Source organism: Leopardus geoffroyi, chromosome D4, assembly GCF_018350155.1.
Source record: "Leopardus geoffroyi isolate Oge1 chromosome D4, O.geoffroyi_Oge1_pat1.0, whole genome shotgun sequence".
Taxonomy (NCBI): Eukaryota; Metazoa; Chordata; class Mammalia; order Carnivora; family Felidae; genus Leopardus; species Leopardus geoffroyi.
Genome location: NC_059342.1, coordinates 55985687 through 56002035, shown reverse-complemented (window position 1 = coordinate 56002035; position 16349 = coordinate 55985687). Strand labels below are relative to the sequence as shown.

The following is a 16349-nucleotide window of genomic DNA, read 5'->3' as shown; positions in this document are numbered from 1 at the left end:
CCAAGAGCCAGACACACAACCGACTGGGCCACCCAGGCGTGCCACATGCAGTAGTTCATTTAAGTAAACAGAATTTTAGCTCCTCAGACATACCAACCAAATTTTAGTTTAGTTTAATTTATTTAAGTTTATTTACTTATTTTGAGAGAGACAGAGAGAGGGTGCAAGTGGGGAGGGGCAGAGAGAGGGAGCAGAGAATCTCAAGCAGGCTCCCCACTGTCAGCATGGAGCCAGACACGGGGCTCAAACTCACAAAACAGTGAGATCATGACCTGAACCAAAACCAGGAGTCAGGTGCTTAACCAACTAAGCCACCCAGGTGCCCCCTAACCAAATTTTAAATGTTCAGTATCTATAGTGGCTATAATATAGGAACATGCACATGTGCATATAGAATATTCCCTTTATTGCTGAACATTTCCTTATATAGTATCGGTATAATTTCCAAAAGAGAAATCAGACTCTGTGCTGTCTAAGCTTAAATCCCTATTGTCTGCTCGACTTCTGAATTCCAGCTCTAATTTCACCCGGTATGCTGCTTGCTCAGATCATTACCCACCTCATTCCTTGCTTGACTAGTTGAACTAAGACCCTGCAGACTTTTGATCTCTCATGACCATTTGGCACTTCTTTACTTTTATTCCCACCATTCTTCTGCCTAGAATTACCTCCACCCCAAATAATGTGGCTTCTGTGTTTAATCAGTTTGTCCATTGTTTTTTTGAGAGAGGGAGAGAGTACTAGTTGGGGAAGGCCTCAGGGAGAGAGAAAGAGAGAATCTTAGTCTCCATGCCTGGTGGGAGCCTTACACAAGGCTCCATCTCATGACTGTGAGATCATCATCTGAGCTGAAATCAGTAGAGTCTGATGCTTAACCCACCGGGCCACCCAGGTGCCCCCACTGTCTATGTGTGATTTTCAAGGTGGAATAAAGTACTCCTAAGGTCTGATGGCTGTTCTTTTCTATTCCCCCTTTTTATTCTTTCTGTATGGTGTGGTTTTGAGAACATTTCTTTGTCACCATTTGTGCTGTTTTGAGGTACATGCTTGGTATCATGTGTATGAATTTAGTGCATATATGTTTTTAAAATTTTTATTTTGTTTTAAGAGAGAGAGAGCGTGCATAATTGGGGGAGAGGCAGAAAGAGAAAGAGAATCTTAAGCAGGCTCCATGCTCAGCGTGGAGCCCAGGGTGGGCCTCGTTCCCATGACCCTGGGATCTTTACCTGAGCTGAAATCAAGAGTTGGATGCTTGACTGAGCCACCCAGGTGCCCCTAGTGCATAGTGAACTCTAGTTTAAGAGAGGCAGAGAGTACAATTTTGATTGCTTTCTAACCTGTCTGTATATATTCTGGTAAGGTGTATTGTATTTTCCTTTCCCTGACCTCAGTCTTATATTTTAACTCATTTTTTCCCCTCCTTGAAGTTCTAATCTTTTATTGTCTACATTTCTTGTAAATAATCTCAAAAATTTTTTTCAGGAAAAAAACACGTTAGGGACATCTGGGTGGCTCAGTCGAACATCCAACTCTTGTTTTCAGCTCAGGTCATGCATGATCTCACCGTTCTTGGGTTTGAGCCCTGCATCGAGCTCCCTGCTGGCAGTGTGGAGTCTGCTTGATATTTTCTTGCTCTCTCTTTCTCTCTCTGCCCCTCCCCCATGCATGTGCACATGTTCCCTCTTTCTCTCTTCCTGTCTCTCTCTCAAAATAAACTTTAAAAAATGTTTAAAAAAAAAGGAAAAAACATATTATCAATAACACAACAGGATTTGGGTTAAATGCAGAAGCAACATCTAAAGGCTTGTCTTTTTTTCTTTAGTTTAAGTTTTCGCATTTGTAAGAAGGAAATCTCTGTCAGCTTCCTTTTCCCATCCAGGGATAGTGTCTGGGCCTTGTAGGCCCCACTATCATTCACCGTATGCTTTGGTCAATCTGTGGAAATTTTCCTTGTGAGGATACCTCCTTTTGTGTGTCTAGTTTCCAATGAAATGCCTTATGGTTAATGCAAACTAATTGTTTTCAGATTCCGCTCTTTTTGGTACTACCACACTCTGCTAACCTGCTGTTGCCCTACCCAGTTAAGAAAAGCCATGTTTCACAGTAACATCTCATTTTATTTGAGAACTATTTTCCATTTAATTTGGAAACTTTTTTTCTTGCCTGAGTGGTACTGAGGAGACCATGTGAGATACAAAGATGTGGTGATTTCAGTAGAAGTTCCCGAGTTCTTTGTACTGCTTAATAATTTTTAGGACAGTTTCTTTGCTTCCTGTGAAGTCTGTCTTGTTACTTCCCTAAATACCCAGTCTGTTTTTCAAAAATGTCAGCTCCTGGGGCGCCTGGGTGGCGCAGTCGGTTAAGCGTCCGACTTCAGCCAGGTCACCATCTCGCAGTCCGTGAGTTCGAGCCCCGCGTCGGGCTCTGGGCTGATGGCTCAGAGCCTGGAGCCTGTTTCCGATTCTGTGTCTCCCTCTCTCTCTGCCCCTCCCCCGTTCATGCTCTGTCTCTCTCTGTCCCAAAAATAAATAAACGTTGAAAAAAAATTAAAAAAAAAAAATGTCAGCTCCTTAGGATTTTTAAAGAATGTGTTAATTACCTCTCCTTTTATTAAGAAACAAAATAAAACAAGCCGTCTTCCCCCCCCCCGTAATGTTTTTTATTTATTTTGGTGGGGGGAGCAGAGAGAGAGAGGGAGAAAATCCCAAGCAGGCAGTGTAGAGCCTGATGCAGGCTTACTGGCATGGACTGTGAGGTCATGACTTGAGCCGAAGTTAAGAATTGGATGCTTAATCCACTGAGCCACCCCAGTGCCCCACATCATTTCTTGATCAATCTATGATTCATGTATTTCTGACTAAATCCCAATAGAAAGTCAGCTAGGTTATCATTTGATTTTTGTGGTATGCTTACTTTCTTTTCTCTTCCTTATAGAATGGACATGGTGGTGGTCGAAGTCAGCAGACTATAGACAGTAAGTATATAAGCTGACTATTCTCATTTTGTGTGGTGGAAATCAAACCAAAAGAGTATAGCTGCTAATATGATGGGGAAAACAATAGGCTAGTGACTAATTCTGCAAAACTAATCCTTTTGCGTTTTTCTGATAGCTACTTCTTATCTGTTGGCATCATTTCTTTGGTAGGGTTTACAAGTTCAGCTAGAGATTCCTGTGAGTAGATTGTTGCTGATGGTATTATGAGAAATGTTAGCTACAGCAAGAAGGAATTGATAGCCTCATATAATTCTGTTCTAGTCAGACCACACCCCAAGTGTAGAGTGTAGCATGGATTTAAAAGATGCTTTGCTTAGAGGCACAGGTTCTGGTGTAGTCAGAGGGCTTTCATTCCAATACTGTAAAGGACTTTTAAAGCAGAAATTGGTGTGCTAGTTCAGGAAAGGCATGCTCTTTGCCTTCTGGATTCGATGAACTATTGTGCGGAAGAGAGATAAAATGATGCTCTCTGTAAACACTTGGGAAAAAATGGGGATAAGATTCTATTAATTCTAGTAAGCTCAGTGTTCCCTGGAGATGATGGTTGCAGGTAAATCCCTGTTAGGTGCTCTTGGCTTATCTGTGATTGGTTATGATGATTTTCATTCATTTTTCAGTAACACAAATGGGTATCCATTATAGAAGCCAGAAAGACTTTCCTTTTATTTAGGATTTTTGGAATGTGGACATGGGATTTTTTTCAGTCCAAGAGGGGGCCTCCGTTGGAATTGAAATGACACATGTGATTACCCAGAGTTGGTTTTGATATTGCTGGGGTGCCGGAACTGTTTGGAGGTACATTGGTAGCTCTGAGAACTTGGGATGTCAGAGGACATTCTCATTTCACAAACCTTGGTGGCAAGTTTCCTCTCTGCAGGCTTGAGATTAAGAACATATCAAGGTGTCTTAAGATCATTTGGAGATGAGGCTTCGTACCCACAACCCTGAGATCAAGAGTTGCACACTCTACCAACTGAGCCAGCCAGGCGCCCCAATTATTATTTAGAGATTATGAATAAAATCATGAGATATGAAATGTCTGGAAAACATAGCATGCATTTTAGATAGGTTTTTATCTCCATCTGTCTCTCCACTGCCATTCTTTCAGAGGCTTCTTGTGAACTTGTTATAATGTGACCTACGATCTACGTAGGTAACTTACAAGGTCTGAGTTTTGGGTCAGGGACATCTGTGGTGCTTTTATCTGGCTTCTGTAACAGGTGTCATGTTTGGAATAGACTGTCAGTCAAAAGCAAGTCTCAAGATTGTAAGGACCACTCTTAAGTATGGGTCATGTTCTGTATTGACCCTGTTGCTACTGTGTTTGTTTTCAAATTGTCTTTTTGAGAGACTAGCATGTTTTCCTTCAGACTCCCAGGGAGTTCTGCAGATGGGTCAAGATTGCTTTTCCTTCCTAACTGGGAAAGACAATGATGCTTTATTTCCAAGCACATATCTGAGTTGTATGTGTGGATAGAACTGAAACTGAGTCTTTCTACAGCTAGGATGGATCACATTTATGATCTTCTGGAAGCCTAATAAGCTCCTTTATGTGCTCTGAGGGTTTGGTTTGTTTGTTTGTTTGTTTACGGAAATGTTCACTATGCATGCGAATGTGGGTGTTGGACAGTGGATTTTAGGCATATGTAACTCTCCACAGTATATGTACCCTGGGCTCTCAACCCCCATGTGCCCTCAATTGGCTATGAGCTTTCACAAGTCAGCCTGATACAAGCAAAAACCTAACCTTTTGATGGTCTTGCCTACCATATTTGTACCATCATCCTTTGTTGAGCCTTTTCAGAAAAATTTGCCTCCTAGCCTGTTGCTCTTTGTGGGTGCAGTTCTGGGTCAGGTTCCTTTAGTTAGGAGAAGTATATCCATGGCATAGGCTAGTTGATGATTATAAAGCTGTCATTTCCTATTCTCTGCCAAATCCTGTTCGTCTTACCTTCACATGTCATTTTTATTAGTTATATCTGACAGAAAATGCTTGGGCATTTTCCCTGGGGAATGTAACTTTGTATGTGTCTCAAACCGACCCTGACCTGTCACAAGATATTGAACATATTGTACATACTTACAAATGGTTCTGGAGCTAAACTGATATGTTTCTTACAGCTACTTCATCCGTTCCAGCTCCAAAGACAATGGACCCTCCCTCTGCCCTCCCATCTGTGGGCTCACTGCCCAGCACCACTTCCTGCACTACGCTTCTACCCTCTGCATCCCAGCACACTGCCACTTTGCCCTCCATGTCCCAGCCTGGTGACCTGTCCAGCAGCCCCCTCTCTCAGCTTAGCAGGTATGGGGAAAATATGAGCTCACAGTGAGAGGCACAATGGTGCGAAGTCGTGAACCCTTATAGAAAGCTCTTCCAACGAACAAAACTCCTGTTGCCTCTAGCATGATGTCCTGGCCTTTTGTAATAATGCTTTAGCTCATTCATTTTGGCTGGACACTATCTCAGAAGCATCAGCAGCTGTGTAACAACATGTAATGCCCCTGCTGTCACAGAGCACTGGGGTCCCTGGGAATGGTGGAGCTAGGGTGTTGCTGCTGCTACTTTTCCTCCGCCTCTCAGGAGTGTGCCCTGAACCTGGCCTGGCCTTTCCCACTCTGGGCTCGAGTCACAGTGATGTGAAGGGAGAATGATGTTTTTTGTTTGTTTTTGTTTTTTTAATTTTTTAAATGTTTATTTTTGAGAGAGAGAGAGAGAGAGAGAGCATGCATGCGCATGCGTGCAAGCAGGAGAGGGGGCAGAGAGAGGGCAAGACACAGAATCCAAAGCAGGCTCCAGACTCTGAGCCATCAGCACAGAGCCCGACGTGGCGCTCGAACTTGCAGGCTGTGAGATCATGACCTGAGCTAAAGTCAGATGCCCAACTGACTCAGCCACCCAGGTTCCCCGGGAATGATGTTTGGTTTCTGAGCAGGTCTTTTACTTGCTCCTGTTGTGGCTTCAGAGATTCAATTACTGGAATAGGGTGTAGGAGAATGGGTTTTGTTTGGTCCTCATCCTATATCTTTGGAGTATGCCTCTTTCCCTCTTTAGCCAGGAATAAAAGTGTTTGATTTGAATTCTGGATTTGATGGGAAGTCAGGCTCTGGCTCTGTCACGTGGGGTTGAACATAGGAACTTTCTTTCCTTGCACACAGTTGAAATGGGTGTCTCCATGACTGGCAGTGTTAGTGCACTCCTGTTCTAACTTTTTACGGTGTAAAGTGCAAATGATTTTAGTTGACTGAAGTTGTCCCTGAAGCCTTCCCAGGCCAGGGTGTCCCAGATCCTCATGGTGAATGACCCTTTAGATCATTTCTAAACATCAGAAAACCTGTTCTGGTCCCCAGGGTAATGAGGAATGAGGGATGTGAAGCTGGGGCTACCCTTGGAGGGATGGGGCAAGCTTAATATCTGGCCCACCTGGACATGTGGGCCTCTCCTGTGGGTTGACTCAGTGTGGTGGACATGTGGTGCTCTGTTTTGTCTTCTAGTTCCCTCTCCAGCCATCAGAGCAGCCTCTCCTCTGCACATGTGGCACACTCTTCCAGCACGTCACACACAGTAAGTGTCCTCTGGGCTCCCTCATCGCCTTTCCTGCTCAGCGAACTTGAGCGCAGAGCTTAGTCACGTGGTGATTGGAGTTTAGTCACTTGCAGGTGGGGTTTTAATATGTGTGTTTTGAATGTCTGAAATAACCTCAAATTCCTCAGGTGTGTTATCTCAATCTAGGTATGTGGTTTGAGCTGTTGCTTTTCTTAAGCACCACAGAGAACATCTTTTTTTTTTTTTTTTTTTTTTTTTTTCAACGTTTATTTATTTTTGGGACAGAGAGAGACAGAGCATGAACGGGGGAGGGGCAGAGAGAGAGGGAGACACAGAATCGGAAACAGGCTCCAGGCTCTGAGCCATCAGCCCAGAGCCCGACGCGGGGCTCGAACTCACGGACCGCGAGATCGTGACCTGGCTGAAGTCGGACGCTTAACCGACTGCGCCACCCAGGCGCCCCCATCTTGATTCTTAAATTGGGACTTCCATGAAGGATTTGCTTCTCCAGAGCTGATCTGTGATGGGCAGGGCTCTTGGGGTGGATTTGTTCCTGAGCATTTACTGAGCTCCCTGTTTGTTAGGGGAGACTTTTGGACCTAGTCTGGGATTGGTCATGTTGAGGTATTTGCAGACTTTTTTGAGGATAAAGGCTCATTGCAAGGAAAGTAGGCTCATTGCTAACTTCAGCTTGGACTCCACCAAAAGTCACGTTGAATCAAGAGCATTGTTCTAGATAACCTTCTGTTACTTTGTAAATGCCATTGTAGAGAGAATGCTTAGAGGAAAAAGAGCTTATGTGAGGACTAGCCATCTTTTGGCACATGCATCTCTCTCTCTCTCTCTCTGTCTGACAGTCCCGGCTCTTAGCCCAGTCAGTGGAACCACATTTCAGTTTGTTGGTGGTCATGAGGACTTTCCTTTTCGTGGCTTAGGTATTCTTTACCTCACGCCATTGCAGGCCACCTTCCCCAGCTCAGAGGCAGACTTTGAAGAGGGAAGTCTGGGGTATGGAGGGCAGGAATGGAAGTATAAGTGGGGTGCCAGCTGGCAAGGGTCCTGATGTGTCAAGGAGCAACCCTAGGTGACAGTTATTGAAGTGTGGCTTCTTGAGGTGGTTTCTTGGCAGCACAGTTTCAATGGTGGGTGTGTGTAGCTTGTGGTGAGCAGAAAAAACGAACGTTGCTGAAATGGTGAGGAGGCAGGGTGGTGGTGGGGTGTTTAACTCAAGGCTAGGGGACACTGGAGCTTAGGGGTCTACAAGAGGTACCTAGATTGACCACGAAGTCCCTCACTGGGAGATAAGAAGAGAGAGGTCTCCAAACAGGGAAGGACATTTGGGGTACAGATCAGTAGGAGTTGTTATAAATCAGGGAAATTTGTTTCCTCTGGCGAGGTCATTTGCTGCAGAATGGGATGATGGTGAAGGGTTGGCTCTATCCTTCCATTAGGAAGTGACTATCATCGAGCTTTTCAAACTCGTTTTCCTAGTGAAATCTTGGACATAATTCTTTGTCATAAAACACATAGATCACCATATTTAAAGCAGAGTGTAACTACGGAGTAAGTGCCTGTACCCCTGTTTGGCCGATGGGAGCTGTGAGTGGTCCCTGCTTCCCTGGCCCTGGTGTGTTGGAGCCAGTGCTCTTGCTCCCATGGATTAGCTGTACTCTGTTTTAGCATGAAACTCCAAATCCTGTAGCCCAAATAGCCACAACCAGAATTGCCTCATCAGGGAGTCCCATGCTCTGTCAGGTGACACAATTGCCACATTGCTAATATAATAATGAGTAGTATGAAGAGATACATACTGAAATGTTTTTCTGTATTTATTCTGCTAGGTCCTGCCCCTTTTCCTACTCTTTTCTTGACCCACTGGAGTTGGATTTTTTTTAACCCATGAAATGGGAAATTCATATGCAAAGTCCTTTTCCCCCTACCTCTTACCCTTTTTCATTAATAACATAAATGGGAGTATTCCCTACATAGTATCCTTCAGTGTTTTCCCCATTAACAGTGCATCTTTGAGATGTTTGTGTTGAAACCTAGATTCTTTCTTTTTCCATAGCTCTACTGCACCACATTACTCCCTCAGTCTTTTAGTGATGGAGCTTCAGGGCCATTTTCTGTCTTGAATACAAAACAGTATTGCATTCGATAACCTTCTACACATGCTGCTTCACATGTATAGCTATGTTTGCAGGGTATATCCTGGAAGTCGAATTCCCAGGCATTTGACTTTTTTTTTTTTTTTTTTTTTGAGAGAGTGAGAGTGGGGGAGGGGCAGAGAGAGAGAGAGAGAAGGAAGGAAGGAATCTTAAAGCAGGTTCCATTCCCAGTGCCGAGCCCTACACAGAGCTCGATCCCATGACCTACGTGGGCTCAATCTCAAGACCGTGCGATCATGACCTGAGCCGAAATCAAGAGTCAGGAAGCTTAACCCACTGAACTCCCCAGACGCCCCCCAGGCATTTAACATTTTATACAAATTGCCAAATTGCTCTGTACAGTGATTTTAACCTATTTACCTCCTACTGGTAATGAATGAAATGTACTATTTCCCCACTGCCTCCTGAAATCATGTTATCAAATATTTTTATGTTTCCAGTGTGTTAATTCAAAAAATGGCCTGTCAGTGCAGTTTTTTTTTCCCCAGTTAATTTCTATTTATTTTGAGAAAGAGATAGCAAATGGGGGAGGAGCAGAGAGAGAAGAAGACAGAATCCCAAGCAGGCTCCAAGTTGTCAGCTTAGAGCCCAATGCAGTGCTCAAACCCATGAACTGTGAGATCATGACCTGAGCAAAAATCAAGCATCAAGACACTTAACTGACTCAGCCACCCAGGTGCCCCTGTCAGTACAGTTTTTAACTGAGTGAGCTTGAACATCTTCTTTCATATATTAGAAAGCCATTTAATTTCCTTTTCAGTGAGCTCTTCATATTGTTCATTTTTCTGTCAGGTCCTTGGTGTCTGTTTCTAGGAACCCCTGTTCAGGAGACTAGTAAGTAGCCCTTTATGATGGGAGGTGCACATACTTTTCCCAGGTTTGTCATTTCATTTTTGACTTTTGTATAGTCAGATACATCAGTCTTTTCATAGTTGTTATAAGTAGGTCTTTCCCACTTGAAGGTTATAAAGGAAATCTCAGGGTTTTCTCTTGCCCTTCGTGTCCTTATGGAAGGTTTGGTGCAGCTGTGCTTTTCTGGGCTCTTTCTGAGGAGCTGGCTGCACCGCCCCATTGGAGACACTGTGCGAGCAGTTTAAATGGAGGGGAAGCCATTTATGCCAGCCCTTTGTGGCCCTCGCAGATTTGAGAGGTGAGGAACAGAGACAGGAGCCCAGTCAGGTTCAGTTGGAGGTAGGAAAGGCTTGCTGGATGAGTTCCTTTCAGCAAGTTAAGAACTAGTTTTTTAGCAAGCTGCTTTTCTCTCCCCAGACTAGGGAATAGTAATTTTTTGTCCTGTGGTTAAGAGAGCTTTTCAGTTCTATGACCGGTGATACCTAGGCACAGTGGTCAGAGCTGTTCCTCATTCTGCAGCAGGTGGTCAGCCTGGCTGTGTGCAAAGGACTGTGGAGCAGGTGCTGGGGCTGTCCTTACCCTGCTTCTGTCAGTTTAGGCTGAGGGGGCGGAGTCCTGGGGTGTCCCAGGAGACCACGGTTTTAGCTGTCTTTACCTTGCTGAACTGATTCTGGATGTCAGGGCTCTAAGATCAGTGCTCAGATGGGTAGGGCAGCCTGTGAGGCTGGGACCTACACAGAAGTGTCTGTGTGGTGGAAAGCACGGTGCATGGTTGTCCCCCTTCTGGGATTTCTTATTCCTGAGGCTTCTCCAGGAGTTTTCAGACTACTGTTTTCTGCACACGTTCTGGTTTGGAGGCTGGTCTCAGTATTACAGAGCCAATTCTTCCCTCTTTGGGCCTTGTTTTGCCCACCCAGATGTATCTTTTCCACCCACTCCCCACACAGCCCTTAAAGCCCTTTCTGGTACCTTGTTCCTTCCTGGAGCTGAGCAGCAGGGCAGGCTTCCTAGAATTCTGCAGAGCTTTTGTGGGTTTCACTCTTCTTTCCTAGGTGATCCTGTCAAACAGGCAGAAGCACAGGCCATGCTCTTCTAGGTAGGTCCTGGTGGCCTGCACAGTACTCCCAGGTTCTGGAGCAAAGGGCTCCCTGTGACTTCCTTATCAGAGTAGTTAGGAAGCCCAGTAGAAGGCAGCTATTCCCAGACCGCTCTGACTTGGGCTGGGCTGCCTTTGGTGCCGTTGTTATCAAATATTAGTCTCTCCTGAGACCACTTTTCTGTGAGGTGGGTTCTCACCTCACAGTCAGATGGTCTTAGTTCATATGTGGTTTAGGTGGAGTTTCTGTGCCTTATTTCAGATACCTTAGCTTGAGCAACTTTAACAATTTTTAAGAGGGTGTTGCTCACAAAGCTCAATTTCAGTAGCTTGATATTCAGCTTATGAGTTGTGTCCTGATGGCCTCCTCTAGCTGCAGTGTGGGGGCCCACATTGAGCACCAAGCACGGAGCCCCTCACACTGGTCTTCAGAGTGCAGGCCCCAGTGCCAGACCAGGTTCTCCTGCACTCTTGTGTTTTACCCCCAGATCCATGTGTCCTGGCTTTTTTGTTTTGCCAGCATGCCAGCGTGGAGAGCACCCCTTCCCTCCAGTCCTCAGCCACCTTCTCAACGGCAGCAACCTCTGCCTCGGGTGCCACGTCCTCAGGGCTCAGCCTGCCGAGCAGCATGAACACAGTGAACAGCCTCTGCCTGGGCGGAACCACTGTGAGTGCCCCCAGCAGCAGTACCAGGGCCACGCCCTTGGTGACCTCAGGTGTGTGCTCTACAGACTTTTCCTATCCCCTGCCCCTAGAAGATGCACTTTCCACATCCCAGGCTTCCCAGGGAGGATGCCTAGAGGTGGCTGCAAGGCATTCTGGGTAGCTAAAAGCCTAGGAACATCCTGGTCTCCCTCCAGCCCTGCCATTGCTCCCTTGTCCTCTTTGTTCCACTGACCTCTTGAGGCCCAGTCCTTCCAGCGATGATGTGGGATGGGTAAAATCAGTCTTCTGGGTAGACTCCCCCCTGGGCAGGATTCCTGGTAGCCTTTTTGCTTCTAGCTCCCCTGTCTTTTCTATCCTCACTCTTTCCTGGAGCTGAGATGGCCTGGTGACATGGAGGGACCAGGGAACAGCTATCTTGGGCTCCTTGTGGCCACTTAGTATGATTGATTCCTAATCAGCCAGACCTAGGCGGTCTGTGTGGGCCAAGCAAACTGTGGTTTAGTAGAAACTGCTAAAAGCTACCTTTGACACAGCCTGTCCCCCTCTCCTGGGACCGCTCAGCCTTCCTTCTGTTCTGAGGAGGCAGATCATCCTTATGTGCAGGTTTGCTCGGTGCAGAGTGATGGTCAGGAGTGTGGAGGGGTGGTGTTTTCTGTCTGGGCATGGATACCCTCTGATGTGGAAAGAGACTGAATGTGGTATCACGAGCTTTCGGTCTCCCCCACTTCCTGGCACAGCCCTCTGTATTTTTCAGCTGCTGCCCTCCCCTCTCGCAGTGGCCCCATGGGGGGCAGCACTATGACAGTGAGCTCAACTCCCCCATCCCCCACAGTAGCTGAGGCATCTCATTCTTTGTGGTGGCGTCTTCACTCCTGTGATTTTTGCTTTTACAGGCAAAGCACCCCCTAACCTGCCCCAGGGAGTACCTCCCCTGCTGCACAACCAGTACCTCGTGGGCCCCGGAGGACTGCTTCCTGCCTATCCCGTGAGTGCATGGTTATAGCTCCTGGCTGCCTGATTCCTTTGGCCTTAGCGGTTGACACCTGGCAGGACCTGGTGAGGTGGGCCTTGGGTTGCTGCAGCTCCTTCCCTGCTATTTCTCTCTCATCTAGTCTCCAAGGAAAGGTGTCTTTCCACAGCAGATGATCTGGTTCCCCTTCCAGAATATGTCCTAGCTCCTCAACCTTGTTTTGGGCCCCCATATGGGTCTGGGCTTCCCAGGGGATGGGATGTGAACCCTAACACCCTTTTTGGTTCTCATACAGATCTATGGCTATGATGAGCTCCAGATGCTACAGTCACGGCTGCCAATGGTGAGTGGGATGTAGCAGGGGATGGGGGGCTTTAGGCTCTTTCACAGGTCCTCCCTCCCTAGGCCTTCACTGCCACCTGCTGAGAAAGCTGCTTGTATCTGGGGGTGGTGCCTAGTGCCACTGTCGCTTGGGCATGAGTGTCCTGTGCTTACTGCGTGGGAACTTGAAAACCATTGGGACCTTGGGTCCCAGTAGGCAGTGTCTCCTACTGAATGTGAGTCCTTCTCTTCCTTCATCTCCCCCCAGCTCCCCCTAACTCTTTTTAAAAAGACAAAACATATGACACAAGGTGGGGTTGCTTGACTGCCTCTAGAGTTTTTATCAAGTCCTCCTCTTAGAAGTGCCTCTTAAGTGGCCATCAGTGATGCTTTGTGATAGCAGCTTTGCTTGTCTGTCCCCAGCTGAATCACCCACTGGAGCTGACACTCTCTAAGGGCCTGTGTGGGTCTGACCTGCCATCACTGCTTGCTTGTAAGAATACTGGCCCCAGGATGTCCCTGGTTGCTGCAGCCTCACTCTGAGGCCAGGGCAGTTTCTTGAATGTGACCCTCACTCCCAGGATGAGGTGCCTGGCCTTCAGGCACATCACCACAGTGGGGCAGGTGTTCCCTGACTGACCAGCCTACAGGCTGCAGCGGTGCCTCTCCCTCCTTGGTCTGGCATTTCCCAGACTCCTGAGAATTTTCAGCAGCCTAGGGCGCCTGTTACATTGTTGGGAAGTAGAAAGTTATGCAGATGCCTCTGCTGAATGTGGTGTTTCCTGTTCCCTGAGGAGGAGGTTTTTCCCCAGTGAGGTGTCCTTCCTCAGCCTCTTCCCCACTGGACTGCCTCCTGCTCTACCTGCCCACAAAGAGCTCAGGGTCCTGCAGGTGTCTCCTCCACCTCCCAGGCCTGGTGGCTGAAGCTCCTGTCTTTCAGGAGAATGTTTCTCCGGCTTCTGAAGTATTTCCGGAGGTGGAGTTGGGGTAGCTGGGCAGCTCTTCTGCTTGGGTGCAAACCAGCAGTCCATCACACTGCTGCCCAAGGGCCTGCTGGACTCTCCAGCTGCTGCCTGTGTCCTCGAAGGACCCAGAAAGGGTGTTGAAGACGTGATAGCAGATTTCTAAGGTGGTCAACAGAACTTAGGGTGTCTGGGGGTTGCCTGAGGCTTAGGACTTTGCAGAGGAGCTGGAAGTGGCCCTGGCCCCCTTAACAGCCATCTGACCCAGGATCTCCAGGCATCAGAGGTGGACTATAAGAGGGTGTCGTGGTGGAGTCCTTAGAAGTGTGTCATTGGGATCCCAGCTCTGGGATCCTGCCTCGTAGTCTTTGTATCATTTTGTGCCTTAAAAGAAATCCCCTCTGAGCCTACTTTTGAGATATGTTGTGTTCACTTTCCCCTTTGTTCATTTATTAGCCTCTGGTACTTTTGTGTCTAGTTCCTGCCTTTGGTTTTTCTTTTTTCTTTGAAAGAGCTCCCCCTCCTGGGCTTTCTCTAGGCCTGCCTCCAGTTGTGACTTGCTAGCTTTGTGACTTCCCAGTCCTGCCTCCTTCTGGGGTTCAGGGCTGAGGAAGCTATGGGTTTCCTGAAAGTTAGGTGGAGAGGAAGCCGAAGGAGGATGTAAGTGTCATTCCTTGCCAGGATGGCTCCCATCTGGTTGTGACCAGGCACTGTTGGCCACAAAGAAAGCAGGAAGGCTTTCCTCTGAGGTTTAGGGGCCAGGGTACAATATGTCTAGGACTGGCAAATCCCTAGGTGGCGAATAAGAGCCAGGTCAGACCTCCCCTTCTCCATAGAGCTCCAGTGTTTTGTGCTCTTGGCATCTACACTTGTCCCAACTCCTCTGTTTTCAGTGCTGTCAGGACGGAGTGGGTGGTGAGGGGCCAATTCAGAACCTCATCTGGGATCTTTTGTACCTGTACTTACCTGGCTTTACGGTTCTGACTCCTGTTAAACCGTCAGATAGCTCCTCTCCTGCTGGTTCCTTTTCAGGGTGCTTTCCTAGCTGCTCATAGAATCTGTCACGTAGGAAAAGCCACTTGAGTTTGCCGGTGGCATTTACCAGCTTCCATCTGTGCTGTAAATTACACGTGAGATTGGGCCTCCAGTGGCTCTGCCTGGTGAAGGCTGACGGCCTTGTCAGTGTGTCTGCACACTTGTGGCTGCCACATTGCACAACTCCGAAGGACACCATTTACTTTGAATTCTCTTTGAGTGCTGCCCTCTGGAGGTATGCATGTGTTGCTGCAGTCTGGCCTGTCCGCGGAGCATGGCATTGCCTGGATGGTCTGTGCTGCCTGCTTGCCCTGCTCTCCTGGGCCTGGAACAAGGCCATTCCGCTGATCGAGCCTCCCTGGTCTCTCCTAGGATTACTATGGAATTCCCTTCGCTACACCCACAGCTTTGGCCAGCCGAGATGGGAGCCTAGCTAATAACCCGTATTCAGGTTAGTCTGTTCAGGGGGTGGGGAGTGGGGCATGGGACTGTAGCTAATCCTAGGAATCTGGAAGCAGAAGCAGAAGGGCTGAGAGAGACCTGCGAGCTTCCTGTTGTTGAGGTGGCAGCCAGACCTGTTCCTGTTTGCAGGAGACAGTCTGGCTTTTTTCCTGGTTGGATAAGGAGGGAGTGGGGGCAGTGATTGGAGTTCATGATTCCTCTTCTCCTAGGTGATGTCACCAAGTTTGGCCGAGGTGACTCTGCATCCCCCGCGCCCCCCACCACGCTGGCTCAGCCTCAGCAGAGCCAATCCCAAGCCCACCACACAGCCCAGCAGCCCTTTCTGAATCCTGCGCTGCCACCCGGCTACAGCTACACTGGCCTCCCCTACTACACAGGCGTGCCTAGTGCCTTCCAGTATGGGCCCACCATGTTTGTGAGTATTTGTGTGTGTGTGTGGGTGGTGGTGGTGGTGGTGGTGGTGGTGGTGGTGGTGGTGGTGGTATTATTCCAGCTCTGGGGAGAAGCAGGGAGAGAGGGACATGACCCTACTCAGTCTCACCTGGCCTTCAGGAATGTTTTAGGCTGAAGCCAAAGCTACTTTCCCGTCTATTTTTATAGCTGCTAGCACGTGTTGTACTAGTGACCACAGACAGGTCCCTTGTGGTTGTGCTACCTGCTGCCTAGGGCTAATAAGCTGGTGGGTACCTGACCTGCTCCCCCTGCCCTGGTCCTTCACTGATACCTCTCCTGCTTCCCCACCAGGTCCCTCCCGCCTCAGCCAAGCAGCATGGTGTGAACCTCAGCACCCCCACCACCCCTTTCCAGCAGGCCAGTGGTTATGGCCAGCACAGCTACAGCACAGGTGAGGGGTGCTCCCAGCACGGAGAGCTGCAGATGGGACAGGCTTGCCTAGCTCACACGTACCTCTTGTACCCTGCCACGCTAGGTTATGATGACCTGACCCAGGGGACAGCAGCGGGAGACTACACCAAGGGTGGCTATGGTGGATCATCGCAGGCACAAAACAAGTCTGCAGGTTCTGGGCCTGGCAAAGGTAGCGTCTACCCCTCCTTTCCAGGATTGAGGCCCAGAGTAGTTGTCTTCTACTGACTCTTTCTCAGGCAAGGCTGTCCCAGAGAGTCCTTGGAGGTGTGGGGGAGGCTAGAGCCTGGGCCCTATTGGTGTGAAAACAACTGCTTTCCCTCCTAGGAGTGTCTGTGTCTTCAAGCACCACCGGCCTGCCTGATATGACTGGCTCAGTCTACAGCAAGACTCAGGTGAGGGGAAGGATTC

At 48.0% G+C, this 16349-nt stretch overlaps 1 protein-coding gene and 1 non-coding gene across 11 annotated transcripts in view; both read left to right on the top strand.

Annotated features, from left to right (window-relative positions):
• UBAP2 (ubiquitin associated protein 2) overlaps positions 1-16349 on the top strand; it is a 113407-nt gene that overhangs the window by 95726 nt on the left and 1332 nt on the right. For 6 of the 10 annotated variants that reach the window (XM_045467838.1, XM_045467837.1, XM_045467836.1 and 3 more), the window contains 11 exons: positions 2935-2974; positions 5117-5300; positions 6491-6560; positions 11179-11374; positions 12218-12309; positions 12590-12637; positions 14985-15063; positions 15284-15489; positions 15819-15918; positions 16003-16110; positions 16266-16333. In XM_045467838.1, coding sequence (XP_045323794.1) covers positions 2935-2974; positions 5117-5300; positions 6491-6560; positions 11179-11374; positions 12218-12309; positions 12590-12637; positions 14985-15063; positions 15284-15489; positions 15819-15918; positions 16003-16110; positions 16266-16333 — 1191 coding nt within the window. Of the gene's footprint in view, positions 1-2934; positions 2975-5116; positions 5301-6490; positions 6561-11178; positions 11375-12217; positions 12310-12589; positions 12638-14984; positions 15064-15283; positions 15490-15818; positions 16111-16265; positions 16334-16349 lie in introns of all 10 variants that reach the window. The other 4 variants (XM_045467840.1, XM_045467843.1, XM_045467841.1 and 1 more) reach the window with 2 other exon arrangements.
• LOC123593919 lies at positions 4414-4496 on the top strand. The gene has a single exon (XR_006710603.1). It is a non-coding gene; the product is annotated as a small nucleolar RNA SNORD121A (small nucleolar RNA).